The sequence below is a fragment of the Lutjanus erythropterus genome, chromosome 6 (assembly GCF_056507025.1).
Source record: "Lutjanus erythropterus isolate fLutEry1 chromosome 6, fLutEry1.hap2, whole genome shotgun sequence".
Lineage (NCBI taxonomy): Eukaryota > Metazoa > Chordata > Actinopteri > Lutjaniformes > Lutjanidae > Lutjanus > Lutjanus erythropterus.
Window position 1 is genome coordinate 29,944,883 of NC_139322.1, and position 17,990 is coordinate 29,962,872.

The 17,990-nt window shown below is 39.6% G+C and overlaps 1 protein-coding gene across 1 annotated transcript in view; it reads right to left on the minus strand.

Moving 5' to 3' along the window:
• Positions 1–3,686: 3,686 nt before the first annotated feature.
• Positions 3,687–17,990, minus strand: part of sema3h (sema domain, immunoglobulin domain (Ig), short basic domain, secreted, (semaphorin) 3H) — a 63,842-nt gene continuing 49,538 nt past the window's right edge. The window contains exons 9-18 of the mRNA XM_084721606.1: positions 16,167–16,236; positions 11,793–11,937; positions 11,417–11,506; positions 11,016–11,145; positions 10,799–10,887; positions 8,894–8,935; positions 8,057–8,214; positions 7,518–7,579; positions 6,910–7,052; positions 3,687–6,555 (exon numbers count right to left, since the gene is read on the minus strand). Coding sequence (XP_084577732.1) covers positions 6,118–6,555; positions 6,910–7,052; positions 7,518–7,579; positions 8,057–8,214; positions 8,894–8,935; positions 10,799–10,887; positions 11,016–11,145; positions 11,417–11,506; positions 11,793–11,937; positions 16,167–16,236 — 1,367 coding nt within the window. The 3' untranslated portion in view covers positions 3,687–6,117. The remainder of the gene's footprint in view (positions 6,556–6,909; positions 7,053–7,517; positions 7,580–8,056; positions 8,215–8,893; positions 8,936–10,798; positions 10,888–11,015; positions 11,146–11,416; positions 11,507–11,792; positions 11,938–16,166; positions 16,237–17,990) is intronic.

A 17,990-nucleotide genomic window follows, 5' to 3' on the forward strand; every position in this document is an offset into this window, starting at 1 on the left:
AAATACAGGATAATTCATGTACATACTGCCTCTGAAGACAGAAAGAAATCTCAATTATTTAACAGACTTGGAGAACTCATTACAGTTGGCTTCAATCTAATTTTTAGTGATGATTTTAACACAGTTACGTCAGAAAATGACAATAACTGTTCTTTTTGTTTTTGATTGCATTTCTATGCTGAAGTGTTTAAAGGTGTTTCTATAGACTTTGTGTAGCAGAGTGACTCTACAAGCAGGTCAGTGCATCATTAGATGGTTTCAGAGAGTTACAAGCTTCTGTAAATGCATCATGAAAACAATACAGCATGTATTGATATTAGAAAATGTACTCTGTAATTTGTACTTTTGAATATTTAACTATTTTCCAAAGCAAGTACTTTTGACTGAGCAACTTTCACTTGTAGTTGAGTAATATTTGAGCAGGAGTATCTATACTTTGACTCAAGTACTGGGGTTGAGTACTTTGTCCACCACTGGTGTTGTATATCTGTAGGCTATATTTGCTTCTTTGTGTGTGGTTCAGTATCTGGATATGTTTCTCACAGGCACAATAAACCACAAACACAAACACACTCTTTTGAAAGCAGACCTTTATACATATTTACAAAAAAGAAAACCAAACGTCTCCACAGAGGAGATCAGTTTAAGACAGTTTCATTCCATCTGCAAAGAAGTCGTTCTGGAAAATCACAAGAGACAAATATCGACACTGAGATGTAAATACAGCAGAACAGAGTGGAACACATGAGGCCGTATGTTGTGATGAATGAGGAGCAGCTCTGCACCACGTCTTTGAGGGAAACGCTAAATGTTTAAAACGGTCCACCATAAAAATGTCTCGTAGGAGTTCTGCCTCCTACTCGTGTGGTGTTTGGATCTGGCACAAATACACACATATTACACACTCATATACACACAATAGCCACAAGCTGGAGTCCACACAAGATGATTATTTTCATATTTTTAGGTTGTTGGGTATGATGCATACTTATGGGAGAGCAGAAACAAAATATAAATTCCTAAACTGGCAGCATACTCAAAATGAAATCAAAGTTTCCTTCAAGAAAATGGAGGGTTTGACACTGAAAAAATTAGCGTCACATTTGGCTTTATTGCCTGAGGTATATTCTGGCTAGCAGAACATGTCAACATCTTTGCACAACCTGCATTCTTGACTCACCAACATGATGTTGCTCGAAAGCTTGTCAACAATGTCATGGGATCGGTTTTGGCTGCATAGAGAGCAAAGTCACTAAGTTAGCCACCAGCCTCTGCTGCTAGCTTGTAATGTAATGACTAAGTGGTTTCTTTTATGCAGGTCTTTCAGAAAAGTTTTCCCTGGGATTTTATGTCCATTTTTGAGTTACATGCGAGCTGCATGTCCAGTGTTAAGTCTTTGCACTTATTTGTTGTGCTATGCTAAGCAAAGCAGTTACTAGTGGTAGCTTTATACTGACCTGAGAATGGTACTAATCTTCTAATGTGTAAAACATGGCAAGAAAGTTAAAAAATAACATTTCCCACAGTGTCAAACTATTAAATTTAGCTTTTACCACTGAACTGTACAGTAGCTACTGTACTCCTCAATAGCAAATATTTTGTTAGCATTAATGCTAACACTGCACAGCTTCCACAAGGATTTTGTCAATGTGCTAATGGTTACGGCTTACTGGCTATCTTATTTTGAATGCTAACAAAATAACTGTCCTTTTATCTTGATTAAAGTAACATGATGTTCATGTTTTAATATGCTAATGGATGGACATTTATCTTAAAATATGAACAAATAACACCAGTGTCATATTTTAGCTTCAGAAAAGCCGCTATGAAGACCCCCACTGAGTTTAAGATGCTAGTGTGCAGCAGAAGTCAGCTAGGAGAGGGAGCTAAGCTGCCTTCATATGAAACTTGTGAGCTTGAGACATGGGACAAATGTCAGTGCCTAGAAGCCAACTCGGCTTACAATTTAGCAAGCGAGCGAGCAGGTAACTTAATGCGGGAAATTCACAGGTGCAATGACAAGATAATGAACAATTTCCTTGGACATATTACATAATTAAGAAAAATTCTAGATACAACTAAAATTGCAATATCTTAACTTATCATCCACCAAAACTGAAAACTAAAACTGAAACATGTTACAAATCCTGAACTGAACTTTATGAAAATTTCCACTTCAGAGTTTATAAACACCACCAGAGGCGGGTGTTCATAAGCACTTCTTGTGAACACGACAAACATGACCCCATTTGAAGGCAGCAATAGACTTTGATTATATTTACTCGTTTAAGTATGTATGTAATATTTTGAGTAACTTACAGATGGTATGGCGAGGGCTAAGACTCATGTGATATTGTTTACAAATGCTTTACTTTTGGTTAAATTTATATGGTGTTCAAATTTTACTAGTGTGTGTCTTGTTTTGTGCACTCACTGATCTGCTGTTAACACAACTAAACACACCTTGACTCACACTGACTATGTTAACTTGTAATGCCTTAAATGTAATATTTGAAGGAGATTTGAAAATAAACCAAATCCTGATTTCATTTGGATTAAACTGCCAGCGTCACGCTCACCCACACACGCTTCCATTTTTGAGACGTGGCTGTACCTGACACTTGCACACTTTCTACATTCAACAGTTACTCAGAGTCACACACTCCACCATAAACTCTCTTTTCTCTCTTTACTCAAACACACATTCACGAAGCAGCCCAGTGCTGGCTAGCTCTTTCATGTGGCCAAAGCCAAGAAGCCAAGAGGCCAAGAGGCCAGTCCCATGTTAATTTTCTGCAGGCTCTTTCTGCTCAGAGTCGTTTTGGTTTATTTTTCTTACAGCATCAAAAGTGTCTCCGAACCATTGCTGAGTTCCCCATTTGACAGATTTACTGGACTGGCCTTTGAACCGTCGTTTCAGCTCCTCTCACTCTGATCCCACTCATGTCAAACACACACAAAGACATACAGATGCATACTGTACACACACACACTTACACACACACAAAAACAGAAATACAACCAGCAGTGCAAAGGGACTGGGATCCTGCATGACCCAGCATGGGGTATATTTACTGGAATATAGGCGGGATCGCGTGTGCAGCATCATCATCGTGGGATGAAATTAAATATACGAAAATATGAGAGACTGTTATTATTGGACTTCACCATGCATGTAAATGTAATGCTGTAAACCATAGAAAATAATGTTTTAATTTAGTTAGTCTGTGTGGCTCTCTCCCTCTCCCACTCCATTCTCTCGCATGAATCTTTTAAATAAACATTACATATTTTCTTTCCTAATGCACGATCTCTGCTGAGCTCCGTTCTGATGTTTCAGTGTTGGGTTTGTATTTGTTGTTATGGGGAAACAACATAAACTATCAGGGAAGCAGAAAAACAAATAATCAAATTTTAAATACACTTTCATTTCCTACTTACTGCCCTGAGCTGAAACAGTTTTTTATTTTTAAATGCCTGCAGGACGGGCCAGATTCTCAAAGAAATAACTACGATTGCAGGCAGGACGAATCTGAATTTCCGCAGGTGGGAGTGGGAAGGTGCATCAACAGAAGCAGATGGTAGCGTTCAAAAAAAGGAGAAAGAAAAGTTCTGTGCAGACTTCACTGTGTGGGCACAAACATACAGTATATGCATACAAAAAAAAAACAGACAGACGGACACACATTAATGTTACATAATTGCCCAGTTTGTGAGACATCATGGTTGAATTGGTCGATGAAGAGCTTGAAGAGTTTCCCAAAAACAAAATCTCACCTTACAATTTCTGCAATAAGCAGTTAGACTCTGGATTAAATAAATACCACTAAGAATAAAGTTTCACAGAGATGGAACAAGTTGTGTTGGTTTAACATTGTTACATTAAGGACAAATCACAATTTACTGCCTTGCAAAGTCACTCACATTCCACAGGCCACAGCCCATTTGACGCCAGTCCTGTTCAACACATCCTCAAGTTCCAACTTTGTATAATAAAGGCTTCTTTATTATACAACAGGCCTGCCTCATAAGTTACAGCCAGATGGCATTACCAGCTGCAGCTACAGGACCAGCAATATTTTACTCCGCTTCTTTTGTTGGGCTGAAAGCCACTCAGAGTCACCAATGGTCAACTTTGGCTCCTGTGCCACAGGTTGAGAAACATGCATGTTCTGTACAGAGTCTTTTGGCAGTTCAGTTCATTGTTCACTCCTCTTCGAACTGTGTTTTCTTGTCCATGTCGTATCAAACACCACTGAAAAATCTTTTTAAATGTGTATTTGCAAGCAAAGTAACAGTTAACAATTTTTGTCCAACAGATACAGAGCCTCAAAAATTTCAGTTTCCCTGTTTCGCCAAAAAAATGCCTGTTAGTAATGACCCTGGTTATGAGATTTAGACTCATTAAAACCATTTAAAACACATTCTGTCATGAATGTCAAGAGGAAATGTAAAGTTCTTCTTTTTGAGTTAGTAGAAGACTTGATTGTGCCTCAACTAATAGCAGCTAAACACATTTTTTCCCAGAAACCCATAAAGCAAAAATGAAAATGTGTGGATTTGTCTGGAGTTGATGTGCAGATGTTACTTTTGTCCTACACAATAACATATTTCTTAAATCTGTACACTGTCTTCATGTGGGACAAACCAACACCCTAAATAGGATGGAGCATTTTCTCCAACCATTTTTCCCACACCTATACTAAGCTCTCTGTTGCGTGGCATGAAGTCAGTGCCAGCTACGTCTGTGAACTGTACCAGCTAACACTTCTAAACCTTGAGGAGAACATAATGGAAACATCTCCTGCAGCAGTGTCTGTGCGGCTGCAGCGTCCTGGGAAAGTAGATCTGTAACCTCATCAAAGCGGTCGCCACGCTCTTCTTTGCCTTTCATCTTTATGGTCGCGGGCAGCAATCATGCGGTCAGACCCCGTCTAACTGAAGAGACTAACTAAACTCTCACTGTAGGTGAACTGCTGATTTATATCCATTTGGAGAAAAGAGAAGCAGAAATCTCATTGGTGCTATTCACAGCCTACAGCAAATAATTACCTTTCCAAAACCCTTAAATTACCCATCACTGCTGATTATTTTCCAAAAATGTTTTTAGATTAATGCTTTTCTGTTTTTGTCTAAGTTTAGCTGCAGTTATGCTGAAACTGTTTCAAGAACTGTCTCTGTTGATGTGTTCAAGGATGCTCCGACATCTAAGATTGGCTGCCGAACAGAACAGCAGACAAATCCTTTTCAGAGGCGATTCTCCCTGTGTTTTCTGTGTTTGTCTTCTTGCTTTCACCTTCTGACAACACAGCTTGTCTGTCAAAATCTTTTGAGTTGTTGAACCTCAATTTCATGAAGGCTAAGGATGGAGTGTCCTTGAAACATGTAGTAAAGTCTGCTTGCTATGGCAATAACAAGACTTTGAAAAAGAACAGGCAACACATTGCTCACTATAATGGTTTACATGTGACATATTCTGTAAGATGATTTTCAAAGCGTACTAAAACGACTGCCTGGAAGGTAGGAAATCAATCTAAAAACATCTGCTCTGCTTTGGAGAATAATTGGCAGTCTGTACGTGATTTGTAATTGATGGGGAAGAACATGCAAAGCCACCGGTATGGTCCTTGAAGGCAGCACTTATTTCCGTAGGGTTGGATGATTTTTCAAATGTTTTTTTTTCTCTCTGTAGATGCTCCAAATCCAACATGTCCTCTCCCATGTCCTTGTCATGCCACAGAGTGGTTTACACTGAGTGATCTGGACATGCCGTTCATCCTTCATTCAACATGCTAAGCAAACCTAATTTTCTACTTTAGCTTCTAGTCTTTTGCTCAGGTGCAGCAGTCTCTGCTGTTCACATCCTCCTGTACATACTTCAGTTGTTTTTCTGTGTAGCTTACTTTGAAAGTTTGTCACTAGAATGAAAGGATGACGTTTTTCTTTGTAGATAGAGTGCATGCGCATGTCATGGTCTCTGTACATACAGTATATGTTTGTCTCAGTGTATAAGTTAAGTGTATGTGTGAGTGCGTGTATGTGTGTGGATGTTAATATAAGTTTGTGTGTGTGTGTGTTTAAGTCACTGCAACTCCACCCTCCTCTTCTGTGACACATTCAAGCGCTCCTTGGTGCCCTCTGCTGTGGCTTGCTCCTGCTCTTCCTTCCCGCTGCTCTTCCTCCCCCTCCTCCTCCTCCTCTTCCATGCTTGTGCCTCTCCCCCCTCTCTTTCTCTTTGTTTAGCTCCACCATGAGGTCTCCATGGCGACGGTGGTTGCGTGGGGGGCGGAATCCCAGTGCCCGGCAGTGCTGGCCGAGGTTTCCTGGATGAATCAGTGCCATCACGTCCTCATACCAGGGCTGGGTTCCTGCGCTGGACAAAGAAGCAAGGAGGCGGTTGGCTGAGGGGCTCCAGACAGCAAGGCGGACAGTGACGGCGGTCCAGTGATAGCCGTGCTCCTCCACCTGGCAGTGGTAGACGCCACCATGAGACAGCTCAGCTTGACGGATCAGGATGCCACGCTCAATCACCACCAGCTGGTCACCTGTTACCACCTAAAGAGATGGAGAGAGATCAGATGAATGCTAAGTATGATTGATGATGATGAGCTGGTGGATGACAGGGATGCCAAAAACAAAGGTTAAACACATGCATGGTACTCCGCTTGGTCTTTACAATAATTGGCAGTTGCTGTATTTGAAGAAACAGGTGCTACCTGCATCCTTAATCAAAGTTAATGGGTGGTATTGGAAACTTGACAGACTAGTATTAGTGTTCATATTCTTTATTCAACAATGAGAAAAGTGTGTGTGTGTGTGTGTGTGTGTGTGTGTGTGTGTGTGTGTGTGTGTGTGTGTTGTGTGTGTGTGTGTGTGTGTGTGCGCGCGTGTGTGTGTGTATGTAAGTACCTGGTTTAGTTCAGGACTGTTCTCTCCAGCCTGTTTGTACCAGGTAACAGCAGCGTGTCTGGATCGGGGAAGACACTCTAGGTAGGTGCTGTTGCCCTCAGCAACCATCATCACCCTCTGCTCCGCCTCCACCTGCAGCCCAGCTGGATGAAATCACGTGACAGGTTAGAGATAAGGTTTTTGTTAAATTCTCTAACTCTTTTTTTGCAGAGAACTACCTCTAACTCTGTCTGTCTCCATTTTTCTCTTTATTATTTATTTTTTGATCACTTTATTACTGATTTTATATTTTTGCCTGGTTTAAAAATATTTACTTTCAGCGTGTTTCACTTATTTGTGGAGTTTCTTTTATCTGAATCAAGGTTTAAGGATATTGTGTGTTGTGCAGACGGTAAAGGCTTTTGGTCACATATTCAATCACTTGTGATTTTGGGGCTAAAAGCCCCAGGTACTCTGAGTGGAAAAGCAATTCAAGTGTACCAAAGCTTTACACAATGCAATATTCATATATAAGACAGTGAAGATAAAAAAAAATAAAACTAAAATAAAACTTATTGTAGCTGAGGCATTGTTAACACTCAAGTATTCACAGTAAATTAGCTCCTCACCTCCCTGTCTGACACACTGAGTTAGTGGATCCTCATCCTCCCCTAAGTGACGAGCGTTCCTCCTGTGGAGAAAAAGACATGAAATCACAGTAAACAAAGATTCACAAGCTCCTAGTTACTCATTACACCCTGTTTGACATATCAAACCATATACTTACAATTGTACTTGAAAGAAAGTAGGGCAAAACTGTGTAAAAGTGTAAATGTAAAGTATATGTAATGTACATGTAAATGTAAAGATTACCAAAACCTTATCATGTCATAGTTATATGTCCATTTGTCATACTTTGTAATGTGACCAAGTATTGGTCAAGTGGAAAAAATGCTTAAAATTTAATCAGAGAGATCTGGCTTCAGTTGTAATGTGAGCCACATTTCAAACTGTCAACAAATGTGGTTTAAATTTGATTAAAGAGGATCAATTCCATGTGTTTCTGCTTTACTATACAGAGTCTGGAGGAAAAATATTGAACTTGTAAGAGGTATCCAACATGATCAGATTAGTGTTTGAATGAACAGATCTAATTTGTCGTCCCTACCTGCGCACAGTGGGCATGTAGGGGCTGCAGGCGTGTCCGTCCCAGGTGCAGTAGGGGTCTCTGGCCAGGCAGCACTCGGCACAGGCCTGACCGTACAGCTCACACTGGTACAGGCCCAGCTGGGACACACCCTCCCTGGAGCCAACAAACAACCACTGCTGGAGATGGAGGAGAGGAGAGGTGGGGTGAATGAGAGATGTACAGATGGAATGGAAGTAGGAAAGGAAAAGAGGAAGTAATAAAGTTATAAATTAGGGAACGCCAAGAGAGACAGAGGGCATTCAGTTTGTTCCCGTAAAACAGAGACACATTGACAGTCAACAGCTAAACCAGATTCATCTTCACTCTCAGTCACACAGTGTATTACTCACAATGTAACAATGTCACTGCGTGGCCACAGGGAGTGTGTGTGTGTGTGTGTGAAAGAAACATGGTGATGCTTGTTTTTCTTTGTGTGTGTGTGTGTGTGTGTGTGTGTGTGTGTGTGTGTGTGTCTGTGTGTGTCTTGTTGTGTGAGCAAGCATTAGTTTTTTTTGTCATGAAACCCAGACTATTTTAATAATTCAAAGTGTATTTCTGTGTGTGTGTGGGGGTGTGTGCGCGCGCGTGTGGCATCACTTCGTTATTGCTCTGACTGAGGTAGGGTAACCATAGCAACTGGTGATGAAGCAGTCCTTGGAGATACAAGGTAGAGCGATGAGTGATAAGTGTGATGCTGTGCATGTCTGTGTGTGTGTGTGTGTGTGTGTGTGTGTGTGTGTGTGTGTGTGTGTGTGTGTGTGTGTGTGTAGGGGAGTTTGGAAGTTTGAAAGTGAGTTTCTGTCTCTCATCTGTTACCTTTTTCTTTGAGAGTGCCATGGCTGTCACCGGTGATTTATGCTGCAAGGAGGAGAGAAAAGAAAACTTAGAAACACAAACAGAAAAAGAAACTGTCACTCAGAGATAGATAGATAGATAGATAGATGGATAGATAGATAGATAGATAGATAGACAGATAGACAGACAGACAGACAGACAGACAGACAGATAGACGGGGTCAACACAGTGAATCAATTTTGAAGGAATAAATAAGCAAAATTTGTGGGTGCGGCTGCAAACCACAATAGTTTTAAATAATTCAGAGAACTGATCTCATAGTCTGGTGATCAGACATGTTTCCATATCACTTTAAAAGGGTTTCACAGAGCACATATTTTACAATAGAGAGCAGAAAAACATGGCCCTTTTCAAACAAAGAAATCTCAACCACATCAGTGGATACAGTTTTTCTTGTATTTTGAATTTGAGCCTCCAGTGGAACTAATATCTAACTGTGGTTGTCTAACATGATAACTATGTGCAGCTGTTGTATTTTTCTGCTGAATGTGTTTAGAGTCACAGTACAGTAACAAACTTTTGTTGAAAGTGTTTACTAGGTTTTGTATGTAATGATATACAGGAAATGTGTGTGTTGGTATAATGGGAGACGTGATCATGCTGAATTTAACTGTTTGCTCTGTGCACTCACATTTAAACAAGCATACCAGTGTTTTTGTCAGCTGCATCTTTTTTAAATACAAATACCAATTCCAAAAAAGCTGGGACACAGTGTAAAATGTAAATAAAATATAATGCATTGAATATCAAATATTTTTCAACCTATATTAAATTGAATGTAGTAACTTAGTAGTATCTCTAATATTACAGCCACGCTGTTATAACATATGCAGAATGTGTCTTGGTGTCTCACTGAAATAAGCAGGAACATCTCTGACAAAGAAGTTGTCTGGGTGGCAGCATATGTTGCTCCAAAACCTGTACGTACCTTTCAGCATCAATGTGGGTAACCATGTGACAGTTAGCTACGATGCAACGGGCACTAATGTACCCACACACTATTAAAGATTCTAGCTTTTGAACTTTGTGCTGGTAACAGTCTTTTGCATTAGTCCATCTCAGATGTGCTTGGGCCTAAAGAAGTCAGCTGAGATTCAGGAGGATGTTGATATATGGCTTTTGCTTTGCATGGTAGAGTCTTAACTTGTATTTGTAGATACAGAGATAAATTGTGTCTACTGACAACGGTTTTCAGAAGTGTCCTAGAGCCCATGTAGTAATGTCCTTTACCTAAATGGTGTTCTTAAACTGTTGGACTATTTCCCCACAAAGTTTTTCACAAAGTGGTGAACCTTGCCTCTCCCTTGCTGGTAAATGAGTCCCTTTCATACTCAATCATGATACTCTCACCTCTTACCAATTAGCCTGTTTACCAGTTTATCAGTTTGAACATCAAATATCTTGTCTTTGTACTGAATTCAATCGAATATAGGTTTTGCAAATCATTTCACTCTGTTTTTAGAAAACCATTGTGCTTTCCATTGCTGTGGTATTTCAGATTGTTAGAGGCGTTTGTTCAATTCATTTCCATATGTTATGAACAGAAGGCTGTCCAATGAAACTCCTTCATCACAGTGAACATCATGTTTGCATTTATTTTTGTTGAGTGGTAATGCGGTCTTAAGTGCAGACTGATTTGAAAAGTCTGTCTGCATTGTTTCTCCACAATACTGTAACTCAAGTTTGTGTAGTCTGACATTTAATTTCATACCACAAAGAAATGGACTGAAACCAACATGAAACACAACAACTGTATTTGCAGAATGATAAGCTGTAATAAGAACCACCCAGTAGTCAAGTTTATAATATATGGGTTAAACATGCAAAAATCTCTAGTGAGGAGATGACATTATGTTTTTTCTGTACCTGAAAGACCTGCAGCTGCTCCAGAGTCACCTCCTGACTTTGACCATGTTCTCTGGGCAGATGGATGGCCTTCAGCACAAGGCCCGAGTCTGCAGAAAAAAATCAAAATCTATATGTTTTATTGAAAAAAACATACATCTTGGGGTTAAAATGTCAAGCAGACAGAATCCTACACCCTCAAAAACATAAGAGAAACGGTCCATCGCACATACTCTACCTGTGCCAATGAAAAGGACGTCATACGTGCCGTCCACAGCCTCCACTCTGTCCACCAAAAGTTTGCTGAACTTGTAGTGAACACCCACTCTGACCAGGAGGGGGCGCTCTCCCAGCGGCAGGACATTTTCCTAAAACAGTGTCAAAGTTTAGAGTTTTGAATTTTATAATCAAAAAATAGATGCGAAATGTTAAATTTAATAGTTTAATTGAGGTCTTTATTAAATCACTTTGTTTATCATTGAGTTCTCGGTGTTGGACTAGTATGCCTTAGATGAGGACAATTGGCTTATTTAATTTCTTAACCTCGTGAGAATTCAGGCAAAAATAAAGGGATGAAGTCTGCTTGATCCCACTGCAAAACAGGCCAAAATCTAATTAAATTAGAAATGTCATCTGAACCTGCAGCAGCGGGTGAGTCCTGCTGAAGAAGATGACATCGTCAGGATATTCTCTGGTTGAGCTGTAACTTCCATACGTACTGCTGGGACACTGAGAGACAAAGAAACATAAAGAATAGAGATCAAAAGAAAGGGAGAATAATGTTTGGAAGACAAAAATTTCTATTCAGTACTTTTGAGGTACTTTAAAAACATTTCGTCGTCATACTGGTAAGAAAGTAAGGTGACTGTTTTGTTTAATTAACCAGCTTTGACCCAGTATCTGAGTATAGCATGTGCATGCGTACTTCTGTAGAACTGCAGGCACTGCACTAGTTTGTGAAGATGATTAATAATAAAATGTATGAAAAAAAAGAGAGTTTTGAGGATTAACTTACAGTTCCTGGTCTCGGGTAGGGCACCTTGCCTGTAAACTCTGCCCACTTATACTGAGGTCCCTCCTTATGCAGGAAGTTTCCCTTGAAAGCCCGAACTACATCTTCCATGCGGTAAACACACACTGCTGAACCATTCAGGATATCACTGAGGACAGAAGAAAGAACGAGAGCTGTCAGTCATCACAAATTCATATGATCTTTCCATCCTTTATTCCTCCAGCGTGCATGAATAAAAACATAAGTTGAGCGTGTCTTTGATGATTTCACTTGATGAGTTGCAGTGGTCTTAAAGCAGTTAATTAAACAAGAAGTGGTGTACTGTATGAAGAGCTGTGAGTCATTGTGGTTTTTCAGCTTGAACGCATCAATTCGCTGAACGTGGTCCAACCCAAAGTCCAGCCTGGATGAATGCACCGCTTTCAGCACTTCACAACACATCCCATCCACTGCAGTTAAGATCATGGTTAGGATTTTGGCTGAGTGTCTCTGAGTTAAAGGTTCCAGAGTATAATGGGCAGAGCTGCTTGAAACAGACCAGACGGAAAGGCTGTTTTGTGATGTATCATGGTGGTTTCCTTCAGCACACATGGCTGACACATACAGTATGTTTAGTCTAATTTGTCTCCGGGAGGGAAACTATATTTACTGTCTCAGCTGTATAGGTCAGACCCCCTGTAGCTGGTACCAGTTTAGTGTGCTGATCAATAGTACTTCAGCTTTTAAAGTCCAGCTAACTGTTCATCGTCCTTCTCAATATGAAATCCTGTTGAATTTGTTTGTAAAGTGAATTAACACAGGAAATCCATATAACAATTTTGCTATACGATTTAAAAGTGCCAAACAATTTAGAGATGTGTATTTCTTTCATGTTTTCAATTGTTCTCTGTCTAAAATATTTAAACACTTTAGATGACTGTAGGTGAGGTTTTTAAGCTGAAGCTTGCTCTCCATGGGAATCATGCTTTGACTGGGCGCAGCCACCTTGGTGATGCTCTGTTTCCGTAATTGATGATGTCCATAGGTCCCCGCCCCAGCTACTGCACAGAGCACCGTTTACCTGATCATGCACTTTTCTGGGTCCTCAGAGATGCAACCAGCAATTGTGAGGTAGATCAGATTAAGGGTTCATGAGATATGCAAATTACATACATACATATATATAGATAAGAGTTAGATGTATTTACTAGTATGTTTGTATTTTCTAGTTACAAGGGCAAATTAACAATGTATCTGTTTTACCTTCAACTAACCTGACAACTATTCAGAAAACAACTAAAAACTGCAGCAAGATGTTTCATTTTGTTGTAGAAATATTAAAACTGGTGTCTGGTATCTCAGTTAGCACATGGGATGTAGACATATGGACAGCAGGAGATTGAGAAATTCCAAAGAAATTCTTGCCATAACCCCCCTTAGACCAATTGTTGTAATTAAAATTCCCCATATTTTGTAATTATTTGATCAGTTATGTTTGAGATCATAAATGAAACGCCCAAACAAACACAGGAAGGGCTGTTTGAATGAGTAAGCAAATATGTTCATTTTATCATAACATTTACAGTAAGATTGACTGAGTGATTCAATGAAAAAATTAAACATAAATAAAATGTTACTTTCTGATTTTTTCCACAATGCTGGATTTTGTGTTGAAGCGAACCTTCATCCTGTAGCTGCGTCACCCCAATCTGCTCTGCCTCTCTGTGTGTGTGTGTGTGTGTGTGTGTGTGTGTGTGTGTGTGTGTGTGTGTATCTGTCTTTATAGCTCTCACAGTCTGAGAGCAGAGAAAAGAGACGCAGACATTGACGTAAGGGTTGGGTACATCGTTTTTTATGTAGCCCTGACTTCATAACCTGTGTGCTGTTATTGGCTGGGGGACACACACCACTGCCCAGAGGCTGACGCCCCAAGAAACACCCAAACACAGCAATATATGAGAAAATAACAAAATATAGACAGAGTGAAGATCTCTGCAGATACAGACACCACCACACACTTATAGTGGGTCATAAGTGATGACGATTTCATGATGGGTCACTAATATGTTAGGAAAATTCAGCATAACACACCTTTAAATTATTTAGAAATTAAGAAATAATTAAATGGAAAACAAATGACAGAGGACAGACCCATAGCGGATGCTCTTGTCTTCATCACAGGGGACAAAAAGTCCAGTGTGTGCAATCATGAGTGTGGCAGAGAGAGAAGTTTCCATTCAGATGGAATGACCTTTCTGCACTCTGCAGCTCTGTGGTTTGGACCCCACCCTGGGTGATGCCTTGGATTTCTATCCGTTCCCCACTGAGATTCCAGACACTTCCCTAAACCCAGAAACAGACCAACTCCCTGCTCCGCCATGCCAAATGTTGTCATACTTCTGCTGCTACTGTACTGTAAAGCTCTGGCAGCCGCCTTAGAAACTGGGTTATTCTCAGAACACTGAGTTTGGAGAAAATGAGAAACTGCAGGCTTTTTTAGTTTTTTAACTCAGTCGCTCATTTGTTCCACTTTTTCCTCACTTTATTTTTTCCCAATTTTTTCTTCTAGCCAGGGCCAATTTTTCAATCTGTGTATTATATCTGTTCACCTGTTATTTGTCTTTCAGAGTCTGTCCTAATGAGAGCCTGCCTCGTCGAGCCTTTTTTCTAGACATGTGTCAGTCTTTAAGTGCCTGTCTGCCTCGTATCGTGCAGTTCTGTGTTTGTGTCAATGCTCTGGAAGGAGCAGAAAAATGTTTTTCTCTCCCTCATTGTTATGACTGTCTCTTACCAAGATGCAAGCAAATTACCATTTTGCAGATGTAAACAGAAAGTGAATTGTCTACGGACTCTAATCAAAGCCATGTCAGCGCTGCTTCATATTTCCATGTTTTGTCCTGTTTTTGTTTTTTTTTCAATACATTTTGTAGTTGCATAGCATGTTGTTGTTCTGGTTTGGTTTCTGGAACCTTTACACTGTTTCGCTTCATGTTTATTTTCTCAAGGTCTAAAAGTTGCTTGCAGTCTCCTTAAAAAGACTTCTCAATGAAAGCCTCTAAAAAGAACATAAATTTAAAAAAGCTAATTTAAGGGATAGAAAGACACAGTTAATAGCTACAGCAGCTTCTGACATACTCTGCAGCAATCACACAATTGGAGAAACAAAGATGCTTAAATATAATCTAGAAGTCAAAAACACATGCCTTTAAATGAGGCGTTTGAACGAAGTAATAATTTAACAACTAAATAAATAACTGTAATTTATATAACACACACAAACACCCAGTTAGCTACATAAGCTGGTATGAATGTTGCTATATTTCCATAAATCATCATACTGACGAGTGTCTGTGTGTGTTTGTATGTGAGGAAAATATGACACAAATCACAACTCACTGGCCTCTCCCATCCCACACACACACACACACACACACACACACACACACACACACACACACACACACACACACACACACACACACACTGGCTGTGTCAGTCAGAGTATTGCTAATGATGAAATGATGATGACGGCTCACATGAGCTCTGATTGTTCACATGAATGAATGTGTTTCATTCACGAGGCACAGTGTGGTGGAGGAGCCTGCGGTCTGCATGTGGCCTCACACTACAATGTCACACATTAAAGTGTGACATAAAGAATATAAATGTAATATAATTCACAGAAATTCATGTTTGACTGCCATCACCATGAAACATAAGACGACACAATGCAGTGGCTAAACCCTTAAGTGTCTGAAGATGAGAACTTATTTCTAACTATTACTATTGTAAGCTACTGCAATTCTCCACATAATAACATGCACGTTTCATAGGTAATTTGCAGAAGCTGTTTCTATGTTTCATATATGTTAGGGATGGGTGTTCAAGCAAGCGGCAGATTCATTTATGAGTGAGATTACATGGTTTTTAGCTATTAGGTTTTCTTAAAACCTGTGACCAGAAGCAAAGTGTGGTTTTATTTCAAAGTAAACTAGTAAGAAAATATCTGTTTTTCCTTTTGTTTTGGTTTTTGTTAATCATGAATGTTTAGTTTCAGGAAATAATTTCCATGAAAATTCATATACTACTCTAGAGTTCTTTCTTTCACGTGATACTCAAAGGAAAGTTTTTGCCATCTGTAATGTACTCTGACACAAAACAGCTGAGCCTAAATATATCTACAGGGATTGTTAATCAATACCAGTGACTCAGTGCATTTCTATCTCACTATGAGCAATTTCTGTAGAAACAAAATCTGTCCACCCAGTGGAAATTCAAGACACTCCCAGTGCTTCCAAACTATCACCACCCACTTAAACATGGGTGCACAGATTAGAATAGCACCATTTAAAGTTAACACAGTATATTCCTGTGTTTCTGCTTTACAGAGGTACATACCTTGAAGTTGTAAACAGGCCGTAGATCAGAGGGTTCTTCTTATCTTTCCCATGGAGGATAAAGATGTCCACTGGATTGTGAGAACAAGGAAAGGAGAGGACGATCAGGAAAAGGAGGGGAAGGAGACAAAGAGATAAAACATTAGTTAAACTCGAGTAAAAGTCATATGAGTGACTGAATAACTGGAGAAGTTTTGATTAGTATGCACAGGTTTGAGTAAAGTGTTTGTGTGTGTGTGTATCAATCAGTGTGACTGTGTGACTAATAGCGTCGGGCGTGCTGGCAGCATGGCTGACTGGCTGCTTGTAATGAATCTGTAGCCATTAATAACCAGCCACAGTGGGAGAGCTGAGCGCCGAGCCCACCACAGGAGAACAACACCTGCTGTCACACACACACACTCACGCCACGCCTCAGTCTTCACTCTTCATCTCAAACACAGCGGATCACAACATATGATACGTCTTTCTCACTCTGGTGCTGCAGCGACGATGGTCCCTCATGCAGAGCAATCAGGTGGAGTGTGGATTTTCACTCTTTCCATCTGTCTGTCTTTAAAACCTGATATCTCACACAACACTGGCCCAAATTTGACTAAACTTAAAGAGGATACAGATTTATTTTTAATGGTGCTCTTCAGAAATTACATTAATTGGCTCATTGGGATGTATTTTGAACAAGATACATCAAACACAAACTGTCTGATGTTTGTATTGTAGCTTTGATAAATGATACTAATTCTATTTGCCACAATAACAGCAACCTGGACTGCAGGTCAGAATTAATCGACTATGACACAGGTAAATTAATGTCCTACAAACATTACATCACACAAATGTTTAATTAAAGGTAATCCAGCAGTGTTTTTGACCACTAGTGTCTCTCTATATTAGCGCTATAGTAAGTGCGTCCCTAAATTTTGTTTTTATCTTGTAGTTCATCATTCATTCAATCCAAGTCCATCAAAATGAACCAGCTTATAATTCATGTTGATGGACTTGGATACAAAACTGCTGGAACTGGAACTGCTCTTCCATATAATCCACATACCGCAGTTTATCTCCTTCAGCTAATTGCTGCAATTTTTAAAATGCCAAATTATGGTGGAAATGAAGCATGTCAAAACTAGATGGAAACATTAATGAACAGACTGACAGGAAAACAGAAAAACAAACAAACAGATGGCAGAAGTCAGGAGACCATAAAGTGTCTCCAAAAAGTATCTAATTTACAAACTCACAAACAAACAAAATTAACAAATATTTTAACATACGTAATAAGGATGGCTCAATACCATTTTTTCATATCTGATACTGATAACAATGCAACACACTGTATCTGCTGGTCTTCTTCCTTTCTTAAAAAAACCTATGTTGTTAATAATACTTATGGATGCACTTTGCTTAACTAATCCACCTAAAAAACATTATGTCCAAACTATGAAACACATATTCTACTTCCATGAAGGAAGAAATGCATATAGTAGCCAACAGCATGACCCAGCTATGCAATACTTTACCAGCAATTTTAACCATTCAACCATTCAAATTGCATATATGCATGAATTTGTTGTTTGAATTTTTTCTTGAGCTTAAAATAACTCAACACAAGGCTGACATGATGACAGTGCTGTTGATAGGTCTCACTCATGTTCTAGCTACTGTTCTTATGACACATGCTGTTCATCTGTGTTACCTGTGACTAGTTTGGTTAAGCCCAGTCATTCCCAGAGACTGTGTTGTGACCCACAGGTGGGTCCATGACCATGGAATAATTCCTGCAAATGTAAGATTTATATCTGCAATACAGCATGATGATGTAATG